Genomic DNA, 25,795 nt, shown 5'->3' on the forward strand with positions numbered 1-25,795 from the left:
GCGTCAAGGAAAGGCGTGACGTCACGTTCTGTTGTGGAAGTCAGCAGTGGAGTAGAAGTAGCTGAAGCTTGCATCTTTTTATTGCCCAGGTTGTTGTAGAGATACGGCGGACTCATTTGCCAGGTAAGACCTGTTCACTCTGTCTCTAAAGGTGTTTATTTTCTGAAAGTTTATTTGGGTTTTATTCATGTAACGCGATTTAATGTGCTTGGTGAAAAACTCTTGATATTGGACAATTAAGTCCATTCGCAATTAAATCGATCGAAATTCGAAAGGCATGTCAGGACGTTTTTGATCTAACGTTATATCAGCATTATAAAGAAATCATGTGACTGTGACAGTAGCTAGACAGCACAATCATGACCGATAATAGGAAGAGTACTGCTCGACAGGCCGCTTGTCATGTGGGTTGTTTACAAGTAATTGGGTCTGTAACAGATGGTCACATTGTTTTAGTAGGATTGATAGATTTCATTTATATGATACACTATATTGCCAAAAGTATTGGGTCACCCCCTTCTAATGAACAGGTTTGACTACTTTAGTAATTTCCATGAGTACAAATCTTAATGTTTAAGCATATAATGATGTTCTAGGTAACTGTGTGTTTCTAATTTTAAAGCAACAGTTTGGACAGGACCCTTTTCTATTCTAACATGACAATGCCTCTGTGTATAAGGCAAGGTTAAAAAAGAAATGATTGATTTAGTCAGTGTGGAAGAACTTGACTGGTCTGCAGAAAGCCAAGTCCTAATCCAAGCTGAACACCTCTGGTGTGACTTTAAATGCAGATCTTGAGCCAAAAACTCTTTACCAAACACCAATGACTTGTGCATACGCAATATGGACAAACGTATTGGGACACCCCCTTCTTTAGAACAGAAAAAGGCACTTCCAAAACTGTGGCAACAAAGATGGAAACATAATTTGTGTATTTAAAAATTGTATTTCCATCTCTGTTGCAACAGTTTTGGAAGTGTCTAAAATGACTGTACCCATATGTACAAGTCATTGGTGTTTGGCTTAAGATCTGCATTTAAAGTCACACCAGAGGTGTTCAGCTTGGATTAGGACTTGGCTTTCTGCAGACCTGTCGAGTTCTTCCACACTGACTAAATCAATCATTTCTTTTTGAACCTTGCCTTATACACAGAGGCATTGTCATGTTAGAATAGAAAAGGGTCCTGTCCAAACTGTTGCTTTAAAATTAGAAACACAATTCCCTAGAATATCCTTATATGCTTAAACATTAAGATTTGTACTCATGGAAATTACTAAAGTAGTCAAACCTGTTCATTAGAAGGGGGTGACCCAATACTTTTGGCAGTATAGTGTATGTTTTAGTTTATATTTTGCTTATAGAAGTAAATGGTTTCCAACAGCTGACAGCTGGTGGTTGAAATGGTTGAAACTGGTGGTTGAAGGTTGAATCTGGTTTCGATGTAAATCTGTTGCTGGGAGAGTTAAAAAAGAAGTGCAAGCAGTGGGCAAATCCCCTTGTTTCAACGCTGCTTGTACATTCAGTCTGTAGACCACTAAAACTAACAGCTAACTGATATGTTCTAATGAGTATTTTTTTTTCTTTGTGTGTTTGTGTGAGTGTTTTAAAACAAAAATTGAATGTTATAATCATTTCAATTGATTTACACTCCTAAGAAAAAAATGAGTTCACTTTTTTTAACAAAAAATAACATTTTACAAATTAATCATTGGTGAGACCAATGCATCTGCAAATAATGTTTCTACAAACTTAAATTTTTACTTAAATTCATCGAAATATAATTGACTGACACGAATGGACACAGTAACTAAAAACACTTACAACTTCTTGACTTTTACTGCATCAACTTTTAGTATTAAATACAAGACCATCATATCAATCATTGGATAATAAACAAAAAAATCACTTTGTGCACCTTTAAATAATTAACCAACTACTTGTTTATTACTTTTCACCAATAGCACAGAGATCTGTGGTCGAATTACATCCCAGCCATGCACGCAGTGACACTAAGAGACCTGATGCAGATATGGATGCTGTTTCTGTGGTGTGCATCGTGTAACTGTGGACCAGATCCCAGGAAGCGGGAGGCTCTGATAAGGCTGGAGGCGTCTAGACGGACAGGAGGCAACATAACACTGAACGAGAGAGAGAAACTGCTTGACGGAAAGCTTCAGAAACTGAAGCAGTATGATATGGAAGCAAGACAGTTCCCACCGTCCATGCATTTCTTCAAGGCGAAGCACCTCATCGATCAAAGTCCTGTCTTTAGTTTGCTTCAGAAGATGCCTAAAGGTGTAGTAATGTGTGTGTGTGTATATATATATGTATATATATATGTGTGTGTGTATATATGTATATACATACATACATACATACATACATGCATGCATACATACATGTATGTGTATGTGTGTGTATATATATATGTGTGTGTGTATACAGTGAGGAAAATAAGTATTTGAACACCCTGCTATTTTGCAAGTTCTCCCACTTAGAAATCATGGAGGGGTCTGAAATTGTCATCGTAGGTGCATGTCCACTGTGAGAGACATAATCTAAAAAAAAAAATCCAGAAATCACAAGGTGCTAAAATGAACACCTGAGAAAATCAATGTTAATATTTGGTACAGTAGCCTTTGTTTGCAATTACAGAGGTCAAACGTTTCCTGTAGTTTTTCACCAGGTTTGCACACACTGCAGGAGGATTTTGGCCTCCTCCACACAGATCTTCTCTAGATCAGTCAGGTTTCTGGCCTGTCACTGAGAAACACGGAGTTTGAGCTCCCTCAAAGATTCTCTATTGGGTTTAGGTCTGGAGACTGGCTAGGCCACGCCAGAACCTTGATATGCTTCTTACAGAGCCACTCCTTGGTTATCCTGGCTGTGTGCTTGGTCATTGTCATGTTGGAAGACCCAGCCTCGACCCATCTTCAATGCTCTAACTGAGGGAAGGAGGTTGTTCCCCAAAATCTCGCAATACATGGCCCCGGTCATCCTCTCCTTAATACAGTGCAGTCGCCCTGTCCCATGTGCAGAAAAACACCCCAAAGCATGATGCTACCACCCCATGCTTCACAGTAGGGATGGTGTTCTTGGGATGGTACTCATCATTCTTCTTCCTCCAAACACGTTTAGTGGAATTATGACCAAAAGTTCTATTTTGGTCTCATCTGACCACATGACTTTCTCCCATGACTCCTCTGGATCATCCAAATGGTCATTGGCAAACTTAAGTCGGGCCTGGACATGTGCTGGTTTAAGCAGGGGAACCTTCCGTGCCATGCATGATTTCAAACCATGACGCCTTAGTGTATTACCAACAGTAACCTTGGAAACGGTGGTCCCAGCTCTTTTCAGGTCATTGACCAGCTCCTCCCGTGTAGTTCTGGGCTGATTTCTTACCTTTCTTAGGATCATTGAGACCCCACGAGGTGAGATCTTGCATGGAGCCCCAGTCCGAGGGAGATTGACAGTCATGTTTAGCTTCTTCCATTTTCTAATGATTGCTCCAACAGTGGACCTTTTTCACCAAGCTGCTTGGCAATTTCCCGTAGCCCTTTCCAGCCTTGTGGAGGTGTACAATTTTGTCTCTAGTGTCTTTGGACAGCTCTTTGGTCTTGGCCATGTTAGTAGTTGGATTCTTACTGATTGTATGGGGTGGACAGGTGTCTTTATGCAGCTAACGACCTCAAACAGGTGCATCTAATTTAGGATAATAAATGGAGTGGAGGTGGACATTTTAAAGGCAGACTAACAGGTCTTTGAGGGTCAGAATTCTAGCTGATAGACAGGTGTTCAAATACTTATTTGCAGCTGTATCATACAAATAAATAGTTACAAAATCATACATTGTGATTTCTGGATTTTTTTTTTTAGATTATGTCTCTCACAGTGGACATGCACCTACGATGACAATTTCAGACCCCTCTATGATTTCTAAGTGGGAGAACTTGCAAAATAGCAGGGTGTTCAAATACTTATTTTCCTCACTGTATATGTATGTATATATATTAGGGATGCACCGAAATTAAAATTCTTGGCCGAAGCCGAACAAAATGGAACACTGGGCCGAAGGCCGAATACCGAACATGGTTTTTCGCATTCTTTTTCCCCAGGCCTGTTTTTCCATTTTTTTTATTTATTTTTTTTGTCACCACTGCATAAATTAAATATCCAAAATGTGCTTTTTACTGTTTTGTCCTGCTTTTCAAAAAAAAAAAATAAATAAATAAATTACAAAACAACAATTTAAAAATATTTACTTAACACTGAACATTTTTTTAACATTCTATCAGACATTATACCAACAAAGCAAAATTTAACTAAAATTAATAAGTTACTAAAATAATATTTTTGGGCCATTTTGAGACCTCCTTCTTGAATCAGGCATGTATTTTTTTACTGTACAAATAAATGCAGCCTTGCTGAGCAGAAGAGAATTCTTTTAAAACATACTACAGATCCCAATTTGAACACTATTGTGAATGTTATAATAAATGTATAGAGCTGTTGTAGGGTAATTATTATTATTTTTATTTTACTTTACAGAACAACAGTAAAATTACAATACTAACATTTATGAATGTTGATGGAGTTGTTGCTTTTTCTTAGACTTTATTTTGGCAGAAACCCGCTGGAAGATTTTAGTGCTTCTTTTTGTTGACAACAGCATGCAGATATTTAAATGATTCTCATTACGAATTTGGGAAGATGTTTGTAGCACTTATCACATTGTCATGTGTCTTTAAAAAAAAATGTTACTGAGCAAAAGACGAGTAGGCTACAGTGTTTTAACGCAGATGTTCCTCGCGCTTTGGACTTTGAACCCTGGCACCGCGAGCTCGTGCAGCGCTGTTTGAATACATGCAATCCCTGCTTGTATTAGAAAACATAACATTCTGCAGTTTATTTACTAATCAGTTGAGGCTATTTCGCGATTTCAATCATCATAGTAACCAGCATCAACCACCTCTTCCTCTTCTCATCGGAGACATGAGATGCAGCGCTAAGCATCTAACTGTCGGTGCTTCGTGCTTGGAATTATTTTTGCGTCTTTCTCTGACAGTTTTAAATACTTTCACACTGCAGACGTGTTTGCTGCATTAGTGCGCGCCTCTATTTGATCGCGTCACGTCATTGTTCGGTACAATTTATTCGGTCTTTTCGCTTATTCGGCCGAACACCGAAAGAGATTTTTTTGCTATTTTCGGCCGAACAATCTCGGTTGCCGAACATTCGGTGCATCCCTAATATATATGTGTGTGTATATATGTATATGTGTATATATATGTATGTGTTTTATTCAATATATACACTACCATTCAAAAGTTTGGGGTCATTACAATTTTTATTTTTTTTTAAAGACATGAATACTTTTATTCAATTCAAGTGTGCTTTATTGGCATGACAAAAACTATACATTTGTATTGCCAAAGCAATTGCAGCTGGGCTGCTTATAAATAGTGCATATATGTATTAACAGAAAGAAAGAAAGAAAAATAATAGTAATAATAGTAATAATAATATAAAAAGTATTAGCATGTTTAAATTGGTCAAAAGTGACGATGAAGACATTTTAGAATGGTTTCTGAAGGATCGTGTGACACTGAAGACTGGAGTAACGATGCCAAAAATTCAGCTTTGACATCACAGGAATAAATTACATAAAATTAAATTAAATAAGACTGTTATTTAAATTGTAATATTTCACAATATTACTTTTTTTCTTTTTTTTTTTCTTACTGTATTTTTGATCAAATAAATGCAGCCCTGGTGAGCATAAGAAACATCTTTCAAAAACATTCATAACTTTTGAAAGACAGAGTATACATAGGCAAAGTATGAACAATATAAACTCCACCTAGGCTTAACTATGATGATTTATCTGATCTGTCTTTTGTCCAGGTGCGGCCCTGCATGTTCATGACTTTGCTATGGTAGGTGTGGATTGGCTGGTGAAGAACGTGACCTACAGAGAGAACTGCTACGTGTGTTTCACAGATGAGCAGACCGTGCAGTTTATCTTCTCCTCTGGACAGCCTGCGTCTCATCCACGATGCTCATCATGGACTTTGCTAAGATCCCTCAGGGAGAAGATCAAAAACAGCACTGATTTGGACAACAGGTATAGCCTGAAAAAATACAGTGAATCTGAGACTGTAGGTGATGGATGTTTGTCTCAAATGTTCATTTGTATCCAGTTTCATTCGAAATCTCACGCTCTTCACCGAGGACCCAGACAGAGCCTATCCTAGCCAAGATACTGTGTGGAAGAGATTTGAGCAGGCTTTCTTGGTGGCCTACGGGTTGGTCACCTATGCACCTGTGTTCAAAGACTACCTCTATGAAGGTCTCAGACAGTTTTATGAGGATAACATCATGTATGTGGAAATCAGGGCGCTGCTGCCAGTGGTATGGATTAATTTTCCCTTAAAAAATAAAGAAATTCAGTTTAAAATTGTGTGTACTGTAAATAAATACTAATGTGCTCATTTTTATTGTAATTTCAAGACGTATGAACTTGATGGCAAACTAAATAATAAGGACTGGAGTATGAGGGCCTGCCAGGACGTTGTGAAAAGATTTACAGCAAACTACCCAGACTTCTTAGGAGCTCGGGTGATTTTTACCATCCACAGGTGAGAGAAACATTGCAAAAGAATGTAAATTATTATTGTGATGGCATTAGTCTTCAGTGTCACATGATCCTTCAGAAATCATTGTTATATGCTGATTTGCTGCTCAAGAAACATTTCTTATAATTATCAGAGTTGAAAACAGTTGTGGAAAGCATGATCCATTTTTTTCAGGGTTCCCCAATGAATAGAAAGTTCAAAAGAACAACGTTTATTTGAAATATTAATTTGATTGAAGATTTGAATGAACAGAAATCATTTCCTGTTACTCTTAGAGGTATAAATGCAACCGAGGCGGTGAAGACAGTAGAGGAAGCAATGACACTACACAGAAACTTTCCAGATATAATGGCAGGCTTTGACTTTGTGAGTATATGATGAGCATATTGCTGAAATACACAATTTGTGAATAAACTTTGAAGAAAACATTTGCTTTTATAACTCCAGGTAGGACGAGAAGACCTTGGAAGACCTCTGTGGTACTTCAAGGATGCTTTGAGTCTACCTGAAGACAGGGGTGTTAACCTGCCCTACTTTTTCCATGCAGGAGAGACAGGTTGCTTTTGACATCTTGGTTCTTTCATCTGGTACAAAGCAGTGTAACTCAAAGTCATCCTTTAGGCTCAAAAAGATTGAGTGCTTGTTCTTTTTTACAGTTGCTATAGTAACATCTGGTAACGTTATTCGCATTTCCCACACAGATTCACAGGGAACAGATGTCGATCAGAACCTCATGGATGCTCTTCTATTCAACACCACACGAATAGGTCACGGCTTTGCTTTGGCACGTCATCCTGTAGTTAAAGAGATGTCTAGAAAGATGGACGTACCACTTGAAGTCTGTCCAATCTCAAATCAGGTATAGCATTATCCATTATGCCTATAAAATAAATAATTTTCATATTTCCAGCTTTCCACTTTGTTTTTTTTCAGTCTTTGCTATATTTATGATTCATTGTCTGAATAGCCACTTATTTGAAAATACAAATTTGAACTCTTTGTCAGGTGTTGAAACTGGTCTCAGACTTGCGGGACCACCCAGCGGCAGTGCTGATGGCTGAGGGTCATCCTGTAGTGATCAGCTCGGATGATCCAGCTCTATTTGGGGCCACTGCCCTTTCACACGATTTCTACGAAGCCTTCATGGGCTTTGGAGGAATGAGCTTTAATTTAGGCACGTTGAAAGAGCTGGTCATAAACTCCCTCAGGTAACAGATAACCACAACTGTCATATTTTAGGTTTTATTCAGACATTACTTAAAAGTTTGTGAGTTTTTCGGTCATTAGCATAATTTACAACTAGGCTTTACTTGTAACTTATTTGTCCTTTCGCTTTTTATTTCTAGGTACAGCTCATTGCCGAGTGAAACTAAGAAAAAGGCTATTGAGGTATTGTTGGTAAAATGGGACAAGTTTGTCTCGGAAAGTTTATCGTAGACTATTTCAACAGGTAGTCTCTAAATCAGGATGTTTTAAACATGCTCTAAGGGCATTTTTTTTTACAGAATGTGTTCCCCTTATGTTTGTCATATTGGTGAACATACTGGGGTGTGAATTCTGCAATTTAGCTGTTACTTGATGTGAGAAACTGAATGTATTATCTTGAATTGGCCTGTGCTGCCATCTGGTGCAGAATCTGTGTACTGATTATCTTGACTTCCATTGAAACAAAATGGAGGACTCCAGTCCAGTGCTTGAACCTTCAGGCTGATGACAGCAGTTTTGTGAATGCTAATCGAGACTTTAGATTTTTATGACAGCAAAGTCACACAACATATAGGCGTTTACAAGGTAGACCACTTCAGGACACCTGATGAACCAGAAAAACTGTGATGTACAATGTCAGTTAATTGTGTTTTATTTGAAAAAGAAGTTCTGAAAGGAATAGTTTACCTAAAAAAGAAAATTTTCTGAAAATGTACTCCTCAGGCCATTCAGGATGTAGATGAGTATGTTTCTTCATCTTCCTCACCAATGGATCCTCTCTGCAGTGAATGGGTGCCATCAGAATGAGAGTCGAGACAGCTGATAAAAACATCACAATAACCCACAAGTAATCCACATGACTCCAGTGAAGCAAAAAGTTGCATGTTTGTAATAAACAAATCCATCAATACAACGTTTTTAACTGCAAACCGTTGCTTCCACTTAAAATAGTGTCTTTCATCTATAATATTGCTTTCTCCAGTGAAAAATATCTTTCTGATATCTGAATCAGGAGGGAAATACACAAAGATCAAGCACTGGTTACAAGTGAAAAAAGTCCTAAACAAATGTGACCCTGGACCATAAAAGCAGTCATAAGTAGCACGGGTATATTTGTAGCAATAGCTAACAATACATTGTATGGGTCCAAATAATCTATTTTTCTTTTAAGCCAAAAATCATTAGGATATTAAGTAAAGATCATGTTCCATGAAGATATTCTGTGAATTTCCAACTGTAAATATATCAAAACTTAATTTTTGATTGGTAACACATGCATTGCTAAGAACTTCATTTGGAAAACTTTCAAATAGTTGTATCTCGGCCAAATATTGTTGTAAAAAAGTTGTATACTCGGCCTATCCTAACGAACCATGCATCAATGGAAAGCTTATTTTTTCAGCATTCAGATGATGTATAAATCTCAGTTTCAAAAAATTGACCCTTATGACTGGTTTTGTGGTCCAGGGTCACACATGTTGGTGGATTTTGATGTTAGAAGACAAAAAGGGATAAACTTTTCACTGGAGGAAGTGTTATTATGGATTATATATTTTGGGCAGAAGCAAAGGTTTAACGTTAAATTCACAACTTCACAAGACATTAATTGATGGACTGGAGGAGTTGTGGATTATCATGATGTATTTATCAGCTGTTTGGACTCTCATTCTGACAGCACCCATTCACTGCAAGGGATCCACTGATGAGCAAGTGATTTAATGCTAAACCAAGCCTGTTCCAATGAAGAAACAAACTCATTTTCATTTTTGAAATTTTTTTTTTGTTCACATTTTCATTTTTGGGTGTCCTATTCCTTCAAAGTTTTTAAAAGTACATTTTTACTTTAACAACCTTTGTAGGCTGACTAAAGTTACCTGATTTCAGTTGTTTATGAATATGAAACTTATTTTGTTTACAACATGAATGTTTTAAAAAAACAAGTATTGCAACTCTATATGACATTCGCCATCTTTACTGACCTATTAAAAATTGTGCAGCTTTCCAAAACACTTCAAGCGGAGTCCCCTGTCTATTTAAAGTCAAGGTTTAGTGTAAAATGATCCGGTGTATTGTCCTCGACTACTGAGCCCTGATGGTGTTCATCTTTCAGGTTCCCTCTGTAATGTTTATCTACTGCTGGTATTAAACTGGGAAAAATAGCGCTCGTCCGGAATGTTTGTGTATACATCCTGGAGATGTTTCTTTCTGTAAATAGAAAGAGTGAATATTTCAAAATGTATTTCAGTTATCAAGGCAACATTTTTCACTTAAATCATTTTTAATAGTTTTAGTTATCAATAACAAAACTCCTGTATAGTCCACTGACTTGAAATGCAAACTCAATATAAAAATGAATTAGTAGGTGTGGTAATCCAATATAGTCAGCCAAACCCTATTTTACTCACTGAGCATCATGGGCCTGAGCCAGCTGTGCGTTGGTGTTGTCCATTGTCCTGCGCAGCTCCTTATTAATGCGTGCTTGCTGTCTTTCTAGCAGCAGTGCAGCACGGGCGGATGTCATACACTTGTGATGCTCCTGAAGCTCCTTCTCTCGTTGCTCCATGACAGCACGCTGCACACAATTGTTTGATTCTTATCACTTAATGTTTGAAACATTTCAGAAGTGCCATTTAATGCTGGGATTTACCTTCCTATCTTCTGCTTGCTGCAGCTGGTATTGTGTGTACTGCTGGAGCTCTTTAGGAGTCATTCCCTTGTAATAGTCCCTGCGCAGGCGAGACAAACCCAGCACACTAATATTCTGCTCAGGGTTTTCCATCAGCAGGTCTCCATTTAGCTGGTTCAGGATGTCCGTCTGGTTGTTTTCCTCCTCTTCATGATGCTCTTGTAGACGTCGATTTGTGATTTCTGCAGCCTGAGGTGAAGAAGCAGCAAGGAACATCAGGAAAATGATGGCTAATTGTGAGTGCTGATAGCTCTTCCTGAATTTTAAAGCCTAACTTGTGGACTTCAGTTGTCAGTGTCTCACCAGTGCAAGATTAAAGTCTTTGGTGGCGATGGCTGCAGCTTTCTTGCCTTGTTCCTCCATCTTCTGCAATTCAAGAGCTCGACTGTCTAGAGCCAGTCTGCTTTGATCATACTGGTGCACTATATAGTTTGTAAAAGGAGAAAACAATCATAGTAGGGCTGGGAAATACAGTGCATTCATTCACTATAACTTTTCAGCAAGAACATAGCCAAACATTTAAAACTGGGACCAAGTGTCACTGAAAAATTTGTAAAATGTAGTTTTGGGGCTCATATGGAAGGGGTTACCATTCATCCAGTGAACTTACTTTCTTGTTGTAACTGTTGTTTTGCTCGCTCTAGTTCGTCTTGCTGTTGTAGGGTCCATGCTCTGAGCTGCTCCTGCTGCTTCCTCAGCCTGTCCTTCTGGGCCAGATCTTCTCCAGTCAGCCCCGGCAGTATCCGCGCCCCTTCCTGCTTCTTCAGCAGCTCTGGATCGTTCAGATCAAACTCACGCCGGTTGGCAGGTTGTTGAAACTGTTGTCTGAATTGCACAATGGCTTCATTCAACAGGCGCTCATCTTTCTTTTGCTGCTGCTCCAGGACACATGCTACACGATCACTGCACAGCAGCTCATCAGCTAAAAAGAGAAAGGAAAAGGGTTTGAGTTAAGTTCAATGTAAATGTAAAAGTTATCCACAACTTTTTGGATGAAAAAGTAATGAAAATACCAAAATTCTTGTAAAGCAATTACATCAATTAATTTAGAAAAGGTGTGTACATAAAATATTTCTTTAAATCTAAATCACAAAGTTTTCTAAGTTACTTATTTGCTTATTATTATTTTAAGATTACACACACACACACACACATATATATCTTCCGCCTTTTTATTACATTTGTCCTCCTTTTTTTCTTTTTCAGACAGTTACACCACTTGGACTTTTTTTCAAAAAAAGGAATTGGGGATTTTTATTATTATTAATGTACTCATTGTATGAATAAATAATATATTAAATATTTTATAATAACAGATTCAAATCAAAAATAAAAATAACAAAATAGAATCCTTATACAACTCACCATAGATTTTAAATTCATTCGCTTGGTGTTGGTCCTTCTCTCTTAGTTCTTTAATTTGGTGGTCGAGAGCATCTTTGTCAACCTGACCAAGAGAGAAATCAACAAATTAACTTTTTTTTTTACAGTTGTATAAAATGTATTCCACTAACGTTAAACAAACTTACTCCGATCGTGCGGACTTTATCATTGAAGATCCTCTCTCGGCGTTGCAGCTCCCTGTTTCTCCTTCTGTCGAGTTCAACAGCTGCAACTCGGTCTGACAGAAGCTCAACTTGATTCATTGTATCACCACTTTAATTCGATTTAGCGAGTTGTTTTAATCGACTTACTGGTGGTCACAAAACGAGGGAAACCTATAAACAAACACGTTGCTAAGAGACTGAAGATACACGTTTGAAAATTGCGCCCTCTCGCTGTTGTTTTTCATGCTACAGAATGGCTGAAGTAAACACACCACGCTCACTCCAGAAACATGATATAAGATACGTTTATAGGTAATTCAACACTTTTCAAAACTTCTGCTTTGATCCCGTTTTTTCATATGGGAATCCATATGATAATGTTTTCAATTTTTAAGTGGTTATTTAACTTACATTTGTTATGCTGTACACCAACACCAGTGTCATTTTACTGTAATAGTTTTATCAGTGTTTGAGCAAAATTTTGAAATGTTAGGCCTACCAGAAGTTTAGCATTGAAATGATACTGATTACATCTGTCACAGGACACAGAACTCAATGACAAGTCTCAATGTAATTAACCCTGTCACCTGTGTCACGTTAAACCGCAGTTGACTTAAACTTGACACAAAAAATAATTCACAAACAAGAACACAATCAAATGTGTATTTCCATTCACATACATGTACACACATATTTTGAGGTTTGATACATCTTACTTCCTTTACTGCATTTTCACTTCTGTGAAATTTCCTTTTAAAAGTCTTTGATAACATGTTGTATTGTCCATTTTTGGCCTGTGCATGTTTGCAAAATAAGATAATAGTAGGAATCCTCTCCTTGTCCGATCTCAAGACATCGATTTGTGTTTCTGTTCCTTATTGCATTTCCCTAAAAATAAAACAGAAAACAGAAAATTAATTTTCTCTGATAATAACAGTACGGAATGACCACACATTTAGCAATGTGCTGTGAATTACTGTACCTGAGAAAAGTCCCAGTATATGCTCAATCCTTTCTCTTTGGCATTTTTACAGTCATGCAACGCTGGTGTATTTCCACTACCAGGATCCATTAGACAACGGTTCGAGTTATACGTGTGGGATTTGATGCCTCCGATGTAGATTTCTCCATTACGGTTGTAATAACAATGCTGTGAGAGACAGTCAAATGAAGAGTGCTTTTTGGATATGGTTACTTAAAGTAAAGGTTTACACTCACATACAGTACCTGAGGGTCATAGTAATGACATTCATACAGAATAGGTACACTTCCAGGAACTTCACCTTGATCAACGCAGTATCTTTCCTGGATGTCATTCTTCAGCTGCCATGAGAAATAAACAGCGGCAGATTAGGGATAAATAGTTTAGATGGACCAACTATCTAATAAACTTTATTTATATCTATTTTGGAGGGGAATTGTATCAGAAGACTTTGAGCAACTATGAAATAACATCTTACCGAACCATAACCAATTATGTCTTCCAAGCTGTCTAGCAGAGGATATACATTTTCCAGATACCATTTGAAGGGCTTGCATTTGAGTTTCTCTCGTAACTTTTTCTTTCAGTCACGTCACCAATATCAATCCCATGATTCTAGAGGAAAAAAATTTTTTTTTTTTTCTTCCCAACCAGGTCCAGGCTGATATGACAATCAGTGAAATTAATAGTTATAAACAAGACTGATAATATTCAGCTTCCGCTTGAGCTAATGTTAAAACAATGTTTACTATTCCTCTCACCTTTAGAGGGAGATTCCAGGCAATATTCACATTTGATTTATATTCATCCAGCCAGATTTCAGCCACTCTCAGGGCGTTTCGAATCATGGGTTTGCTGAGATCTAGTGAATATGGCTTATGTTCTCTTTCAATGTGTGCAATCTTTGAACATGGCACCACTTCAATACTCCCACCGCAGAGCCAGACCTGAATATATATATATATATATATATGTCAAATACTGATCAAATTCAATCACTTTCACATTTATTATATTCATTCTTTTGGAGCCACAATGTGTATTACTGACTTACACGTATTGCAAGTTCAACATTTTCACCTCCATAAATTGTCATTCCTTCATCCAAAACTCCAATTTCTCCCAGGAATTCACGATCGGCGACAAGAATACCCATGATTGAGGGACTCCTAACAATGCAGAAAAATTCAACTACTTATACATTCTACTTCTATCAAATCATAAACTGCAAACTGTAGCTTATATATATGAAATAAAGTATGGTAATAGTTTACAGACATTATGTGGCACTTACAATAATTCCATTCCCAGCATGATGACAAAAACGATTAATTATGAGTACGTTAAATAGTTGAGGAACAAAAAAAGCAACCGTTTTAATAAATGTTGCATTTAGGAATGAAATAAGCAACCGTCTTAATAAACAGTGTATTATTCACTTAACCGATTAGTTCAAAAACACAGATTCAGTAATGAAATAAGCAACCATTTTTAATGCTGCATGGTTCGCTTAACCGATTAATTCAGGAATCTAAATAAGCTACTGTCTAAATAAGCTACTGTCTTTATAACTGTTGAATTATTCACTTGACCACTTTGTTAAAAAAAACACTGATTGATTTATTAACAGCATTGTGTAAGCTGGAGACAGATTAAGGTTGATTGTGTTTTGACATTTTATTTTTAAAAATGTATGTGTCACATTCCAGGGGCATTTAAAATGAACAATAGAAAGAGAAGATGATTAACAATAGTGAAAAAGTTAGACCACTTACTTCCCTGGTACTGATGGGTCATTTCTGTACCATTCTGGCCGGAAGGACTCGTACATGCACCAGAGGTTCCAGTCGAACCCATGAGCAGATGGAATATACTCAATAACCTCCAGTGTGTCAAAAAGCACATTGTCAAACACTGGTGACAGCACTACTGTCCTGTCTGCTTTGATTCTTGCAAGTAGTGGCTCTGCCCTAGAACAACAGGGCAGTTAAATGTATATTTAGCAAAGATAAGATCTCTCTAATTGCTAAACCTGAGCTAATATTTACCATTCCATATGAACTTCAATGTGCGCATCCAGAATGGCTACCACCTGACCTGTGGCCACTTTCCAGCCTGAGATTCTTGCCTTCGCAAGCCCCATCTGCCTTTTGTGTCTCACTTTCTTGATTAAGCCAGGTTTGTCTTTATTAATTACATCAACATATTCATCTAGAGCCAATTGCAGATCCTCTGTCAAGAAATGAAAAATATGTAATAGAATAAATTGCTATATTGAATGATTCATATTTAGAGTCTTTCTATATTTTCCATTAATTCTGTTTATTTTTCTTTATAAATATCAGATTCATGCTTGACAATTACATAACTGCTAAAACAGTCTAATAAAGTCTAATGTTACAAAAAAAAAAATTATCAAATAATTAAAATAAAGCAAATATTTCAGGTAAAACTAACCATTGGAGCTGTAGTCGTCTACCAGGATGATCTCCTTCAGCAGACGAGCAGGAGTTTTGTCAATGATGCTGCGGATTGCCCTTTTAATGACTGACAGAGCCTCATTCAGATAGATCAGAATCACACTAATGGTTGGCAGGTCCTTAGGGTAGATCTTCACAGCACATCTGCATATATATATATATCATCAGAGGAATAAATTACATATGAAGAGCTCATTTGCAAAAACAGATAACTCTGTTTTTAACAATTTTCAAAAATCAAGTTTTTTCAGTGCATTCCAGTTCATCTCAATTAAACTGCAGTTGGGTTATTTGGATTAGGTTAAAAAAATACAATAAAACAATAAAAACATGGTAACATAATAAAAAAAAAACTGAGTTATCTGCTTTTGCAAATAAACTCTTCATATTTTAAAATAGAAAATATATATTCAACTAGAAAACAGTAAAACAGTTACCTGATGTTTCGAGTATCGGGGATTGTTCTGTTCAGTGGTAATCTGTCACTGAGGAACACATTGTATCCAAACTCCTGAAACTGCCTCTCTGCTTCCATCTGTTCCTCTTCTGTGAGATCAGCTCCCCATGAACTGAAGAGAGGTGAATTTGGATACAACTTCTTTTTTGTAATTTTCTGTTCCACGACAGCCTCTTTGACTTTTTGATTTTTGACCTCTATTACTTTGGCTGAAATTGAAAGTATACAAGTGTCGAGATAATGAATAAATATTATGTTCTCAAATGTAATGAGCACAAACTCACCTATTTTATAAACTTGATCTTCTATTCTCTTCAGTCTTCTAAGAACCTCCAGATCTTCTGGCCTTTGTAACCTGTTGTCACTATTAACCACCTGTCTGATAAATGACATGTACACGAGACCGTAAACTACGACAGCAATAACTAACAAACACACGACTCTTGCAGCAATCTTCATTTTCAAATTGTGTTAGTGGCCATGATTTAGAAGAAAGAAAACAAAGGAGGTATACGAATGCCTGTACGTAAAGCTGACTGTCAACTAAGGTGTACTTTGATTTACGCAAGACACCTTCGACATGAGATATGGGAGTGGTTAAAGTATTGCTGATTTGGTCAGAAGCATAAAGTCAAAGTTCTATAGAACCTATTAGTGCCTTACATATAGGAAGCTGTATTTATATGTACAATTTCAAACAGTTTTGTATTTAAATATATTTTAAAATATAATTTTCTCCTGTGATGCAAAGCTATTTTTTAAGCAACATTACTCCAGCCTTGGTATCACAGGATCCTCCAGAAATCATATTAATATGCTGATTTAGTACTCAAGAAACATTTCTTATCAAAGTTGAAAACAGTTGTGCTGCTTAAATGCTTTTCAGAATTCTTTGATGAATAGAAATTTCAAAACGACCATTTATTTGAATCACTTTTTTTGTAGTAGCATAAATATCATACTGTCACTTTTTCTATTTTTTAGTAAAATTTAATTTTTAGTTAGAAAATATATTTTTAAATAAGAAACATGAGCTGTAGCAACACAAGAAAACAAAACTCTTGAATTAAAAAATACACTGAATAGCCTGACCTTCATGTGATCGATACTAATTTCTATCGAACATGTACAGCCCCATAACTTAGCATACAGATCACAAGTCATTTTAAAGACACTGAATATTAAATATAAACTCTTGTAACTATGCTGTTCACAAAACATCTCACATTTTTAAAATCACATCTGTAATTTTTTCTTTCATTTGTCCCCACAAATGCAAGAAAACATATCGCACTCGAAAAGGAAAAGGGGAAAAAAAAGTGCCAAGGCTATAAGGTTGAATATCTTTATTTATGTACAGAAAAAAGTAAAACTAGACAACACATGAGGACCAGCAGAGATCTGACTGGACACAGGAGCAACTGCCTCTTGATTAATAGCTGACTGTTTTGGCAGGTTTGGTCTCTCCAATCTCAGCGTCCAGGTAGCGGAAACGGCGATGACGACGCAACGTTTCAATGGCCCTCTGCTCGATGGAGGATGGCGTGATGCCCAAATCCTCCAGTCCTGGAAGGCCAGGGTACTTCATGTCCGTTGTGTGGAACTACAAAAGATGGTTTCATCTATTTATGTTCTTGACAACATACAAAATATAGAATTTTGTAATGCTCTGAAACACATACCCGGTCGACTTTATCACGGGTTGTCCAGGGCTCGAATGGGTTCATCTCAAAAAATCTTGCGACGAGGCTAAAACCAGAGAACACAAAGGTAATATATGTGGCTGCCTAAACCAAATTAAACTTCTGTAAATTGTCAGGTCAAAGGTGAATTTTTATCATTTTTCTCAAAATACATTCTCTTAAACCATGGCATTAAATGTGACATTCACTGCAAAAAAATGTATTATCTTCCACAGAATTGTTTTATTTTCCAATACAAATATCTAAACATCCTTAAATCAAGCTAAATTTACGTGAGATGCAAGCTAAACATATTTCTGAAAAACCGAACAAAGTTTGTCAATGGGGTATAAAAAAATGTTTTCCCTTTGAATGGAGTTGATTTTTCAAAATGAAACTCACTTCACTTTATAAATTTCTCATAAAACAAGACTTCTAGTTTTGCTTCTTAAATAAAGTTGATTTAAACATTCACAAATACTCATGAAGAACATCACTTTTTGCTTTGTGATCCGAAGCTACATCAAAAGATATAATTCCAACGAAGATCTGTTGCAAGTTGTATTTTCAAACTCTGAAGTGTTACTAACACAAGACATTTACACTTAAAGGGCCATATTAAAGTATTATATCATATTGTTCCAATTTATTCCCTAAATTTTCTTTAATTGGTCTTAAAAAGGTCTTTAAACTCATAACGTTTACCTTCATAAAACCTGCAGAAACCCTGTGTAGGTGACACTAGTAGCATACTTCACCTTTAAGATGTGTGAATTGATTTTTCAGGAAATGCTTACTGATAGAGAGGGCGAGGTATGGGGTAAGCCAAATACGGCCTGTGGGACAGCGCGTATATGTACTCCACCAAGTCATGAAGTAGATACCGGTTGGGCCTGTGGAGCAAGAGATTCATTTCATATCGTTTTGGACACAAGAAATCATAGATCGGAAAGTATGAATCTTCCAAAATAAGAAGACTTTATTCCAAAATAAATTGGGCTGGTTCTTACCCGACTAATGCATATGTTTTCCCATTAGCTTCGGGGTCTTTGATGGCATTGACGATTGCTTTGGCCACATCCACCACCTTTAAAAAGTAAAATATTGCATCTTTAATCTGAAATAATCATAGACCATGATCGTAAATATTTACATTTACTTGTGTTCAAATGGGTTGATACTCACATGAACAGGCTGTTTGACTGTCTTCTTGCCCATTGCAATAAGAGGAACCGCTTTGCCAAACCAACGCATGTCTAAATAACAATTACAGCAAATATCAATTTAACAACTGGGTGAACTGTACCTTTAAGACAGACCAAATTCCACTTCTGTCATCAAAAACACATACAAGAACAAGGCATATTTTTTTAATAGTTAGAATCAGACACCTACTAGCAAAGTGGTTCAAGAATCTATCCTCTCTTCCAAAGCACTCAGAGGGTTTCATAATGACGGCATCAGGGAACTCTTCCTGCACCACTGCCTCACCTACAGCCTGCAGGAGTTAAACAGCACAATTATCCACTTTACCTTTGTAGAATGCATTACTATTGACTTTATCTACCTCTGCAGCCTAAATTGCTATTTGGTTTTTAATTAAGCGTGTTACATAATTAAACCATTACCTTATTCCTTAGGTACTTGGAAGGGCTGCGGATATCTGCGTTAAGGTGGGACATATGGATGAACTTTTTGATTCCGGCTTCACGAGCTGCCTTTGCGATCTGCTGGGGGATGGAGACGAAGACGTCTTCGAACTTGTAGTTGCTTTAAAAAGGGGGGAAAAGACAGCATGTTTAATAGAAAAATAATCCATTTGAATACATCCACAGACCACATCGAGGTATCCAAGTTAGAGTTTAGTTTAATTCAATCAAATGATTCATCAAATGAAAAGCTCATGTTTTTTGAAACAAAATCATATATGAAATCATGATATGGCTTACTGCAATTATCAAAATGCTTAAGACAGCCATAAAATCATAAAATAAAAATGTAATAATTTAATTATAATATTTTTATTAAAAGATTGATTGTTTTTGTTTTACAGTGAATTACTCCAATAGTAAGATTTTTGTTTTGTTTTTATTGAGTACCCCCATATGATTTAGTAATATAATAATAATAATAATTATTATTATTATTATTATTATTATTATTATTATTTAGACATATTGATATATAATCACAAAAGTTTGGGCAAATTGTGCAGCCCTATAAACAAGCACAGCAAACATGAAATTTCTTTTAATCATTTTTTTTAAATCACATTACATTGCATTTTTTTTTTTAGAATAACCACAATTATATTTTTTCATAAATCGTGCAGCCCTATTTTCTAGTACCTGGTCTCCCATTCTCTTCCCACAAGGTTGATCACCACGTTGGAGTGAGAAATCGCTCTTTTGATCGATTCCTTATCCCTTGCATCCCATTCCTTTAAAAGCATCATAACGCATTTTATTAGTTTAGGCCACTTTTATTAGTTAGGAAACTCTTCCTCTGGATATAACACAAATGGTGGTGAGTGCATTTACCATAAAGATGATCTGGCCCAGATCACCCATAGGTCTAAGATACATGAGATCGTACTGGTCACATCGGTGAGGAATCACGATCTGGGAGCCGATACGTCCTAAAATGAACCCACAGAACTTTTCAAACCAATGAAATGGCAACGGATGGTATATAAGTGAATGAGGCGATGAATAATATTTTGACTCACCGAGTCGGTTGACAACATATCTCCCCAGGAAGCCAGTGGCTCCAAACACTGTCGCAGCTACTCCACTGGAGGATGAGCGGCCTCCTTTTCCTTTGGGGACCACGGCATGATGGATCTTCCTGTGCTGAACCGTCACAGGACCAGCCGCCAGCAACACTGGAGAACAGGTGCCTGATGACAGAAGAAATAAACTAAACATATCTCAAATATGTCTTCTGAAACAATTCAAGTACATTGATGAAACTGTATCTTAACCCTATAAAGCCTACTGTATAATACTTGGTACAGGCATTTCTAAGGCCTCTAAATGATCAACAATGGAAACTTGCCTTCAATATGATACGAAACATAAAACATATGCAAAGTTTTCTCTAAATGATTTAAAATCTAAACCTACAATAAACCATTCACTTAAAAAAATAGTTTTAAGGCTTTTCTCATTTGTCAGGCTTTACAGGGTTAACTGAGGAAAAAGGCAGTACGACTTTAAGAATAACAATACTTAGCAAAAAAATATTACATGTTAAAGGTTGCAGAAATGGGCATTTTGGGTATCTTATGTGCGCTTGTTATGTCTATAAATACTCTCTAGGTGTGTTTTGACACATAGTCTCCGTTAATGCTGCACCACACACAGCATACAATTACTGCATTAAGCTGAAAACGATAAAAAAATAATAATTATTACAGTAAAACCGCCCGTAGATGACATAGTAGCATATTTCTGACAATAGTTATATATTGCAGCTGTACTAATGCACAACTGAGGCCTGATGTCTTTAGCCGGGGTCACAAAACACAAGACAACGATTTTGTTTAAACATCATCTAATCACTTTATCATTCGTCTTGTTAACATTCTCAGCCATATTAGTGTTTATGTACAGTCACATTGTCTGTATGGTAAAGTAATCTAACGGCGAACTCACCTGAAAGCTTGGGAAGGACACCCGCAGGACGGCAAACCAGAGCGACAGCCGCCATGATTCTAGCCGTCAGCGCGGAGGACGGCGGCTGAGGAGCTCAAACTCAAAGCGAAAAACGCGAAAGCTAAATGGTACGGACCGTGCAGTAAGAACTTACAGAAAGATTTATTTTTATTTTTTTAAATATGATGTTAAATACCTCAAAGAAGCAAAAACTAAGCTATAAATATATTACAAAAAGTAAGCAGAAAGCTTCGGGTTCGGACATTAGCCTGTTTAAAGGATTTTTTCCCACACTTTGCACTAACATTACGAGTTGAGGTAAACCTATAAAAGTACTTAAATGTATTATTTGTACTTATTTTATTGTTTAAACGCAGTATAACCGCCTTGTGTAACATAATTGTGATATAATTATCCACATGTGGAAAATTTAAACAAGTTTCTATGTTTCAAGTTTTCTCTTTTTAAGCTACATAGGGCTTTGACAAGCAGAAAAATACAAGTTATTCTCCATGTTATTGATTATTTATTAGTTTCGGTAACTTTTTAGTTCCAAAATACTTTTAAAAAATCACTGTAGTTTTAAAGAATATATTATAATAACTTTAAAAGAGTCTAAGTAATATTACATTTACCAGAATTTCATTAGGGTAGTAGTAATGAATAAATATTCCCTCGATGAACACATACAATCCATTTTGGGCTAACGTAAATAAATTATATTGAATAAGTCAAAAATCACATTCAGTACGGTATTACATCTTTATTGTCATAGGTATGACAGTATTTTACAGACATTATTCAAGAGACAATTTAAATTATTTCTTTCTAATACTGAAAGGCACTACCTAACACCCTTGATCCAAAACGTTCTTCTAAAATCCCATAAACAAAAATTGTCAAGAAACAACAAGGGAGAGAGATAGCATATGGTAGTAAAAATCTCTTTTTCAATTATAACAGATAAACAATATGAGAACAAGTAAAACCTTGTCTAATGTTTACATGACTTTGTGGCATCCACACAGGGTGCATGGTATTTACCTTAAGAGCTCTATATACAGGAAAATATACTATTACAATCCAGAAAATGTTGTATTTTTAATTCTGTATAAACATACAATGATCCACTAATTTTACTTTAAACAGCAACCTTCTTGACCTTCCCTCTAAATCTAAATCATAATAATCATAACCGTCATCATCAACAACATTGCGATCATTATCTGTCGTCATCAATACAATCACGCAAGTATTGTGCACATTTTGATGATCTAGTGTGCTTTCCATCAGATATAGTCTGCGGATGTGTTTCTCTAGAACAAAAACGTATATAATTAATCTTTTTGGCTCAGTAATTATTGCACCGACAGCTTACAAACTCATAGAAATAATAAAAAACCTGGCAAACGACAACAAAGCATACAAACACTGTTAATCCATGCAGTAATATTGCACAATAAAGCAGCTTTGGTACCCAAGTTCACCTTGAGCTCTATTAACGACATTGCTAAAAGCTTTGATGCTTTGAAAAGTAAAATGAAAAAGCACACTAGACCCAATAAACATGCACATAGCATGATGCTCCGCAAAATATGCTAGTGTTACAAACGATCTCATAGTAATAATCCTTTCAAAATACATCACAAGCACCAAAATGATACCAAGTTATTCACTTTACTTAGAAATCAATAAATCTTTTGAATAGTCAAAAACACAGACTACCACTCTTTGACCACTAATCTAATTCCTCTAGACTGGAGAGTGAAGATGTGCTCACACTAGACTATAAATAGAAGCTCCATTTATTTATGTGATTTTATTTTTTCTTTTATTATAGTGTGTGATTTATTCATTATTAAGAACAAAAGCCTTACAGCATCATATCCTCTTGCCAAAATTGTCATAAAATCATTTTTGGATGCTCAAACTCTAGTGTGACCACAACTTTACAGACCACAAGTAAGAAACTGCTAAAAATAAATAAATAATTAGTTTGACTTTTTGTACTTTTTGCCATACAAGAAGTCAAACTGTCTAAGCCGCACAACAGGTAAGTCCAGACCAAGCGGCTGAAGTATAAACCATACACTATAAAAACATTACTCGTTCTTTTCTTTGGGGTGTTATACAATAGGAGGGAGAAACTGAGGCTCCTGTCCTTCTGAAGAATCAGTGCTTGAGCCTGTCTGAGGTTTGATGATGATCTGAACGGACCGCTCTCCACCTGAGTCCGACTTGCTATCTTTGCTGACACTTTTGCCTGTGTCTTCACAGTTGTCTTCCTCGGCTGACGCTCCTATTGGACGCAGACGCTCTTCTGATGCCGTCTTGCCTCCTTTGCTTGAAGTGTCGCTGACCCTCTTATGTTTGTCGTCAGAACCAGATTTATCAGCTATGGAAAGATAAAAGATAGAAATTATATTTTGCATAACATAATAAAAGGTTAAATTAATTAAAATGAATGACATGTAATTATATTAAATTAAAATGTTACATTAAATATTAATAAAATATTTAATGTCATTATATTTCAGATTTATTATCATAATTATATAACACTTAATTTATTTCAAAATGATCAATTAAAAATGAATGAATTCAAGATATTTTCCAAACATCCAAACATGTTTAGGGCACTTGTATATCATTACCAATAGTTATAATCAATCATTATTGTACAAGAACATATTCTGACCCTTGCTTGTCCTGTTTAAAGTTGCTTTGCGGTAAGTGAATTCATAATTGTTGTCAATGTCTTTCCGGATAGGCCGAGGTTTAGGATGGAGCTTGTTGAGACGTCCCTCTGTGATCCACTCGTGCTGCATCCCTTCATCGGGTGTCATGCGTTTTGTGGGATCCCACCTACAAGAACCCAATGGTACAGGTTGAAAAAATCTATTTATGTGTGTTGCGGTGGTAATAAATATGAAATCAAATAATTTACTTTACTATACATACACAAGGCAACGTCGAATGAAGTCAAGAAATTGAGGATCGTTGGTCTTCAACACACTGGCAAGATCTTTTGAGTTGGGTCGACGTTTCTTCCCTTTGCTGTTGGTGATATTCCTTGGGTTTCCTTTGGAATCTGATTGGAACAGATTAATGTCAAGACTTCAGTCAAAATAAATTAGCATGAACAAAGTCATTTTTAATTAAATGTTATTTGAGTAACACTTTACAATAAGGTCCTATTTGTTAATGCAAATGTAACTAAAATGAACTAACAATGACCGATTGATTTGTTATAGTATTTATTAATCTTTGTTAAGTTTAATTAATTAAAAAATACAACCGCTCATTGTTAGTTTATGTCAGCTCAGGACCATTAAATGATATTAACAGATACAACTTTTGAAGTACCGTATTGACCCGAATATAAGACGATGTTTTTCCTTGGAAATGCATCTGAAAAAACGCGTTCGTCTTATATTCAGGGTCTAGACTTTGACATGTCAGTAATACACCCACAACAATAGGTGGCGCCAAAAACGCATAAAACGAGTGTGCCATGAAATATGTAATGTGTGTTGTAAAGATCGCGAATGAAAACAAATGAAAAAGAAAAGCTTACAGCAGCATGATCGTGACTGTCATGTTAGCCTGATGGGAACAAACTTCCTCTGTAAGTGATTTTAAAACATAAGACAGTACCCAGATTTGAAGACTACAATAAGATTTCACGTCTACTGATAATAACATTTTGGTAGGCTACTATGAGTTGGATAGCCTAATTGTTATATAATTCAGATGGGCTACCTGTTATTTCAATGGTATATCAAAATTTTCCAATGTCATTGTTGGTACATTTTACCAGTATTTACCATACTTTCAAAACAAAAATTAGAATTGGAAAAATATGCAATATGAAAATAATTTAAGAATAAATGTGTTTAAAAAAAAAAAAAAGATTTGGTTTTCAAAAAGCCTTTTTCCAACAGGTACATCTGGAAAAAGGGGGGTCGTCTTATAATCAGGGTCGTCTTATATTCGGGACAATATGGTAAATGTTGAAACTAGCTGTTTAAAGAATTATTTTTCATTGTTAGTTCATAACTAATGTTAACAAATGGAATCTTCTTGTAAAGTGTTACCATTATTTGTAAGCGATCTACTTACCAAAAAATAACCTCCGTCTTGATGCAGTTTGAACAAAGTCATTTGGAGGAAGTCCCATAATCTGCAAAATTAAAAATCATGTTCAGCAACCAATGCATTTCAAATAACTATAAAAGAATCATTAAATCACATAAAGTTATTTAATCAACTTTCATTCACAGAATGCAAAGACTCTTTCAAAGACTTTGAAGACTCTTTTCTATGCTTTTTCATGCAAAAACAATAAACTATGAGTGAAGGTTTATGACATTTTTATGCTGTTTTTGCATCCATTTTAAAGCTTTAAAGCTCCAGTTCCCATTAGTTGTACCTGCGTGGTTTCACTACTTCTTTGACTG

General features: G+C 36.1%; 5 protein-coding genes across 11 annotated transcripts in view; 1 reads left to right on the forward strand and 4 right to left on the reverse strand.

Annotated features, from left to right (window-relative positions):
• The first annotated feature begins 4 nt into the window (after positions 1-4).
• On the forward strand, positions 5-9,955 carry ada2a (adenosine deaminase 2a). The gene is made up of 10 exons (XM_058768048.1): positions 5-123; positions 1,963-2,296; positions 5,909-6,128; positions 6,205-6,415; positions 6,515-6,642; positions 6,915-7,005; positions 7,087-7,195; positions 7,341-7,498; positions 7,645-7,847; positions 7,986-9,955. The coding sequence occupies exons 2-10, from the start codon at positions 1,996-1,998 to the stop codon at positions 8,074-8,076; spliced, it is 1,512 nt and encodes a 503-aa protein (XP_058624031.1). The 5' UTR covers positions 5-123; positions 1,963-1,995; the 3' UTR covers positions 8,077-9,955.
• Positions 9,912-12,373, reverse strand: ribc2 (RIB43A domain with coiled-coils 2). Its single transcript, XM_058768061.1, has 7 exons — positions 12,061-12,373; positions 11,897-11,978; positions 11,142-11,453; positions 10,835-10,953; positions 10,493-10,720; positions 10,251-10,417; positions 9,912-10,050 (listed from the first exon to the last, which is right to left on the reverse strand). Exons 1-7 carry the CDS (start codon positions 12,175-12,177, stop codon positions 9,972-9,974), a joined length of 1,104 nt encoding a protein of 367 aa, XP_058624044.1. The 5' UTR covers positions 12,178-12,373; the 3' UTR covers positions 9,912-9,971.
• Positions 12,374-12,675: 302 nt separating this feature from the next.
• LOC131534923 (probable polypeptide N-acetylgalactosaminyltransferase 8) lies at positions 12,676-17,184 on the reverse strand. The gene is given in 11 exon segments (XM_058768047.1): positions 12,676-12,966; positions 13,061-13,228; positions 13,306-13,401; positions 13,539-13,639; positions 13,642-13,675; positions 13,822-14,007; positions 14,115-14,229; positions 14,836-15,030; positions 15,109-15,292; positions 15,518-15,684; positions 15,978-17,184. Coding segments are annotated over 11 exon segments (1,860 nt in total). The 5' UTR covers positions 16,457-17,184; the 3' UTR covers positions 12,676-12,831.
• Positions 17,185-17,328: 144 nt separating this feature from the next.
• ndufa9a (NADH:ubiquinone oxidoreductase subunit A9a) lies at positions 17,329-21,485 on the reverse strand. The gene is made up of 11 exons (XM_058768059.1): positions 21,336-21,485; positions 20,408-20,578; positions 20,220-20,317; positions 20,028-20,119; positions 19,308-19,449; positions 19,075-19,177; positions 18,865-18,935; positions 18,690-18,766; positions 18,477-18,572; positions 17,680-17,746; positions 17,329-17,600 (listed from the first exon to the last, which is right to left on the reverse strand). Exons 1-11 carry the CDS (start codon positions 21,388-21,390, stop codon positions 17,430-17,432), a joined length of 1,143 nt encoding a protein of 380 aa, XP_058624042.1. The 5' UTR covers positions 21,391-21,485; the 3' UTR covers positions 17,329-17,429.
• Positions 21,486-22,083: 598 nt separating this feature from the next.
• Positions 22,084-25,795, reverse strand: part of dyrk4 (dual-specificity tyrosine-(Y)-phosphorylation regulated kinase 4) — a 35,230-nt gene continuing 31,518 nt past the window's right edge. For all 7 annotated transcript variants that reach the window (XM_058768040.1, XM_058768044.1, XM_058768046.1 and 4 more), the window contains 4 exons: positions 25,458-25,518; positions 24,297-24,426; positions 24,034-24,200; positions 22,084-23,730 (listed from right to left, as the gene is read on the reverse strand). In XM_058768040.1, coding sequence (XP_058624023.1) covers positions 23,462-23,730; positions 24,034-24,200; positions 24,297-24,426; positions 25,458-25,518 — 627 coding nt within the window. In that variant the 3' untranslated portion in view covers positions 22,084-23,461. The remainder of the gene's footprint in view (positions 23,731-24,033; positions 24,201-24,296; positions 24,427-25,457; positions 25,519-25,795) is intronic.

This window comes from Onychostoma macrolepis, chromosome 25, assembly GCF_012432095.1.
Source record: "Onychostoma macrolepis isolate SWU-2019 chromosome 25, ASM1243209v1, whole genome shotgun sequence".
Classification (NCBI taxonomy): Eukaryota; Metazoa; Chordata; class Actinopteri; order Cypriniformes; family Cyprinidae; genus Onychostoma; species Onychostoma macrolepis.

Coding starts and splice junctions, on each gene's coding strand:
- ada2a (XM_058768048.1), top strand. CDS start 1,996: ATGCACGCAGTGACACTAAGAGACCTGATGCAGATATGGATGCTGTTT. Junction 6,416..6,514: donor TCAGGGCGCTGCTGCCAGTG/GTATGGATTAAT, acceptor TGTAATTTCAAG/ACGTATGAACTTGATGGCAA. Junction 7,499..7,644: donor TCTGTCCAATCTCAAATCAG/GTATAGCATTAT, acceptor ACTCTTTGTCAG/GTGTTGAAACTGGTCTCAGA.
- ribc2 (XM_058768061.1), bottom strand. CDS start 12,177: ATGAATCAAGTTGAGCTTCTGTCAGACCGAGTTGCAGCTGTTGAACTC. Junction 10,721..10,834: donor AAGACTTTAATCTTGCACTG/GTGAGACACTGA, acceptor TCTTCACCTCAG/GCTGCAGAAATCACAAATCG. Junction 10,051..10,250: donor GCTCAGGCCCATGATGCTCA/GTGAGTAAAATA, acceptor TTCTATTTACAG/AAAGAAACATCTCCAGGATG.
- ndufa9a (XM_058768059.1), bottom strand. CDS start 21,390: ATGGCGGCTGTCGCTCTGGTTTGCCGTCCTGCGGGTGTCCTTCCCAAG. Junction 20,579..21,335: donor TGTCCTTCCCAAGCTTTCAG/GTGAGTTCGCCG, acceptor TTCTGTCATCAG/GCACCTGTTCTCCAGTGTTG. Junction 18,767..18,864: donor CAGTCAAACAGCCTGTTCAT/GTGAGTATCAAC, acceptor TACTTTTTAAAG/GTGGTGGATGTGGCCAAAGC.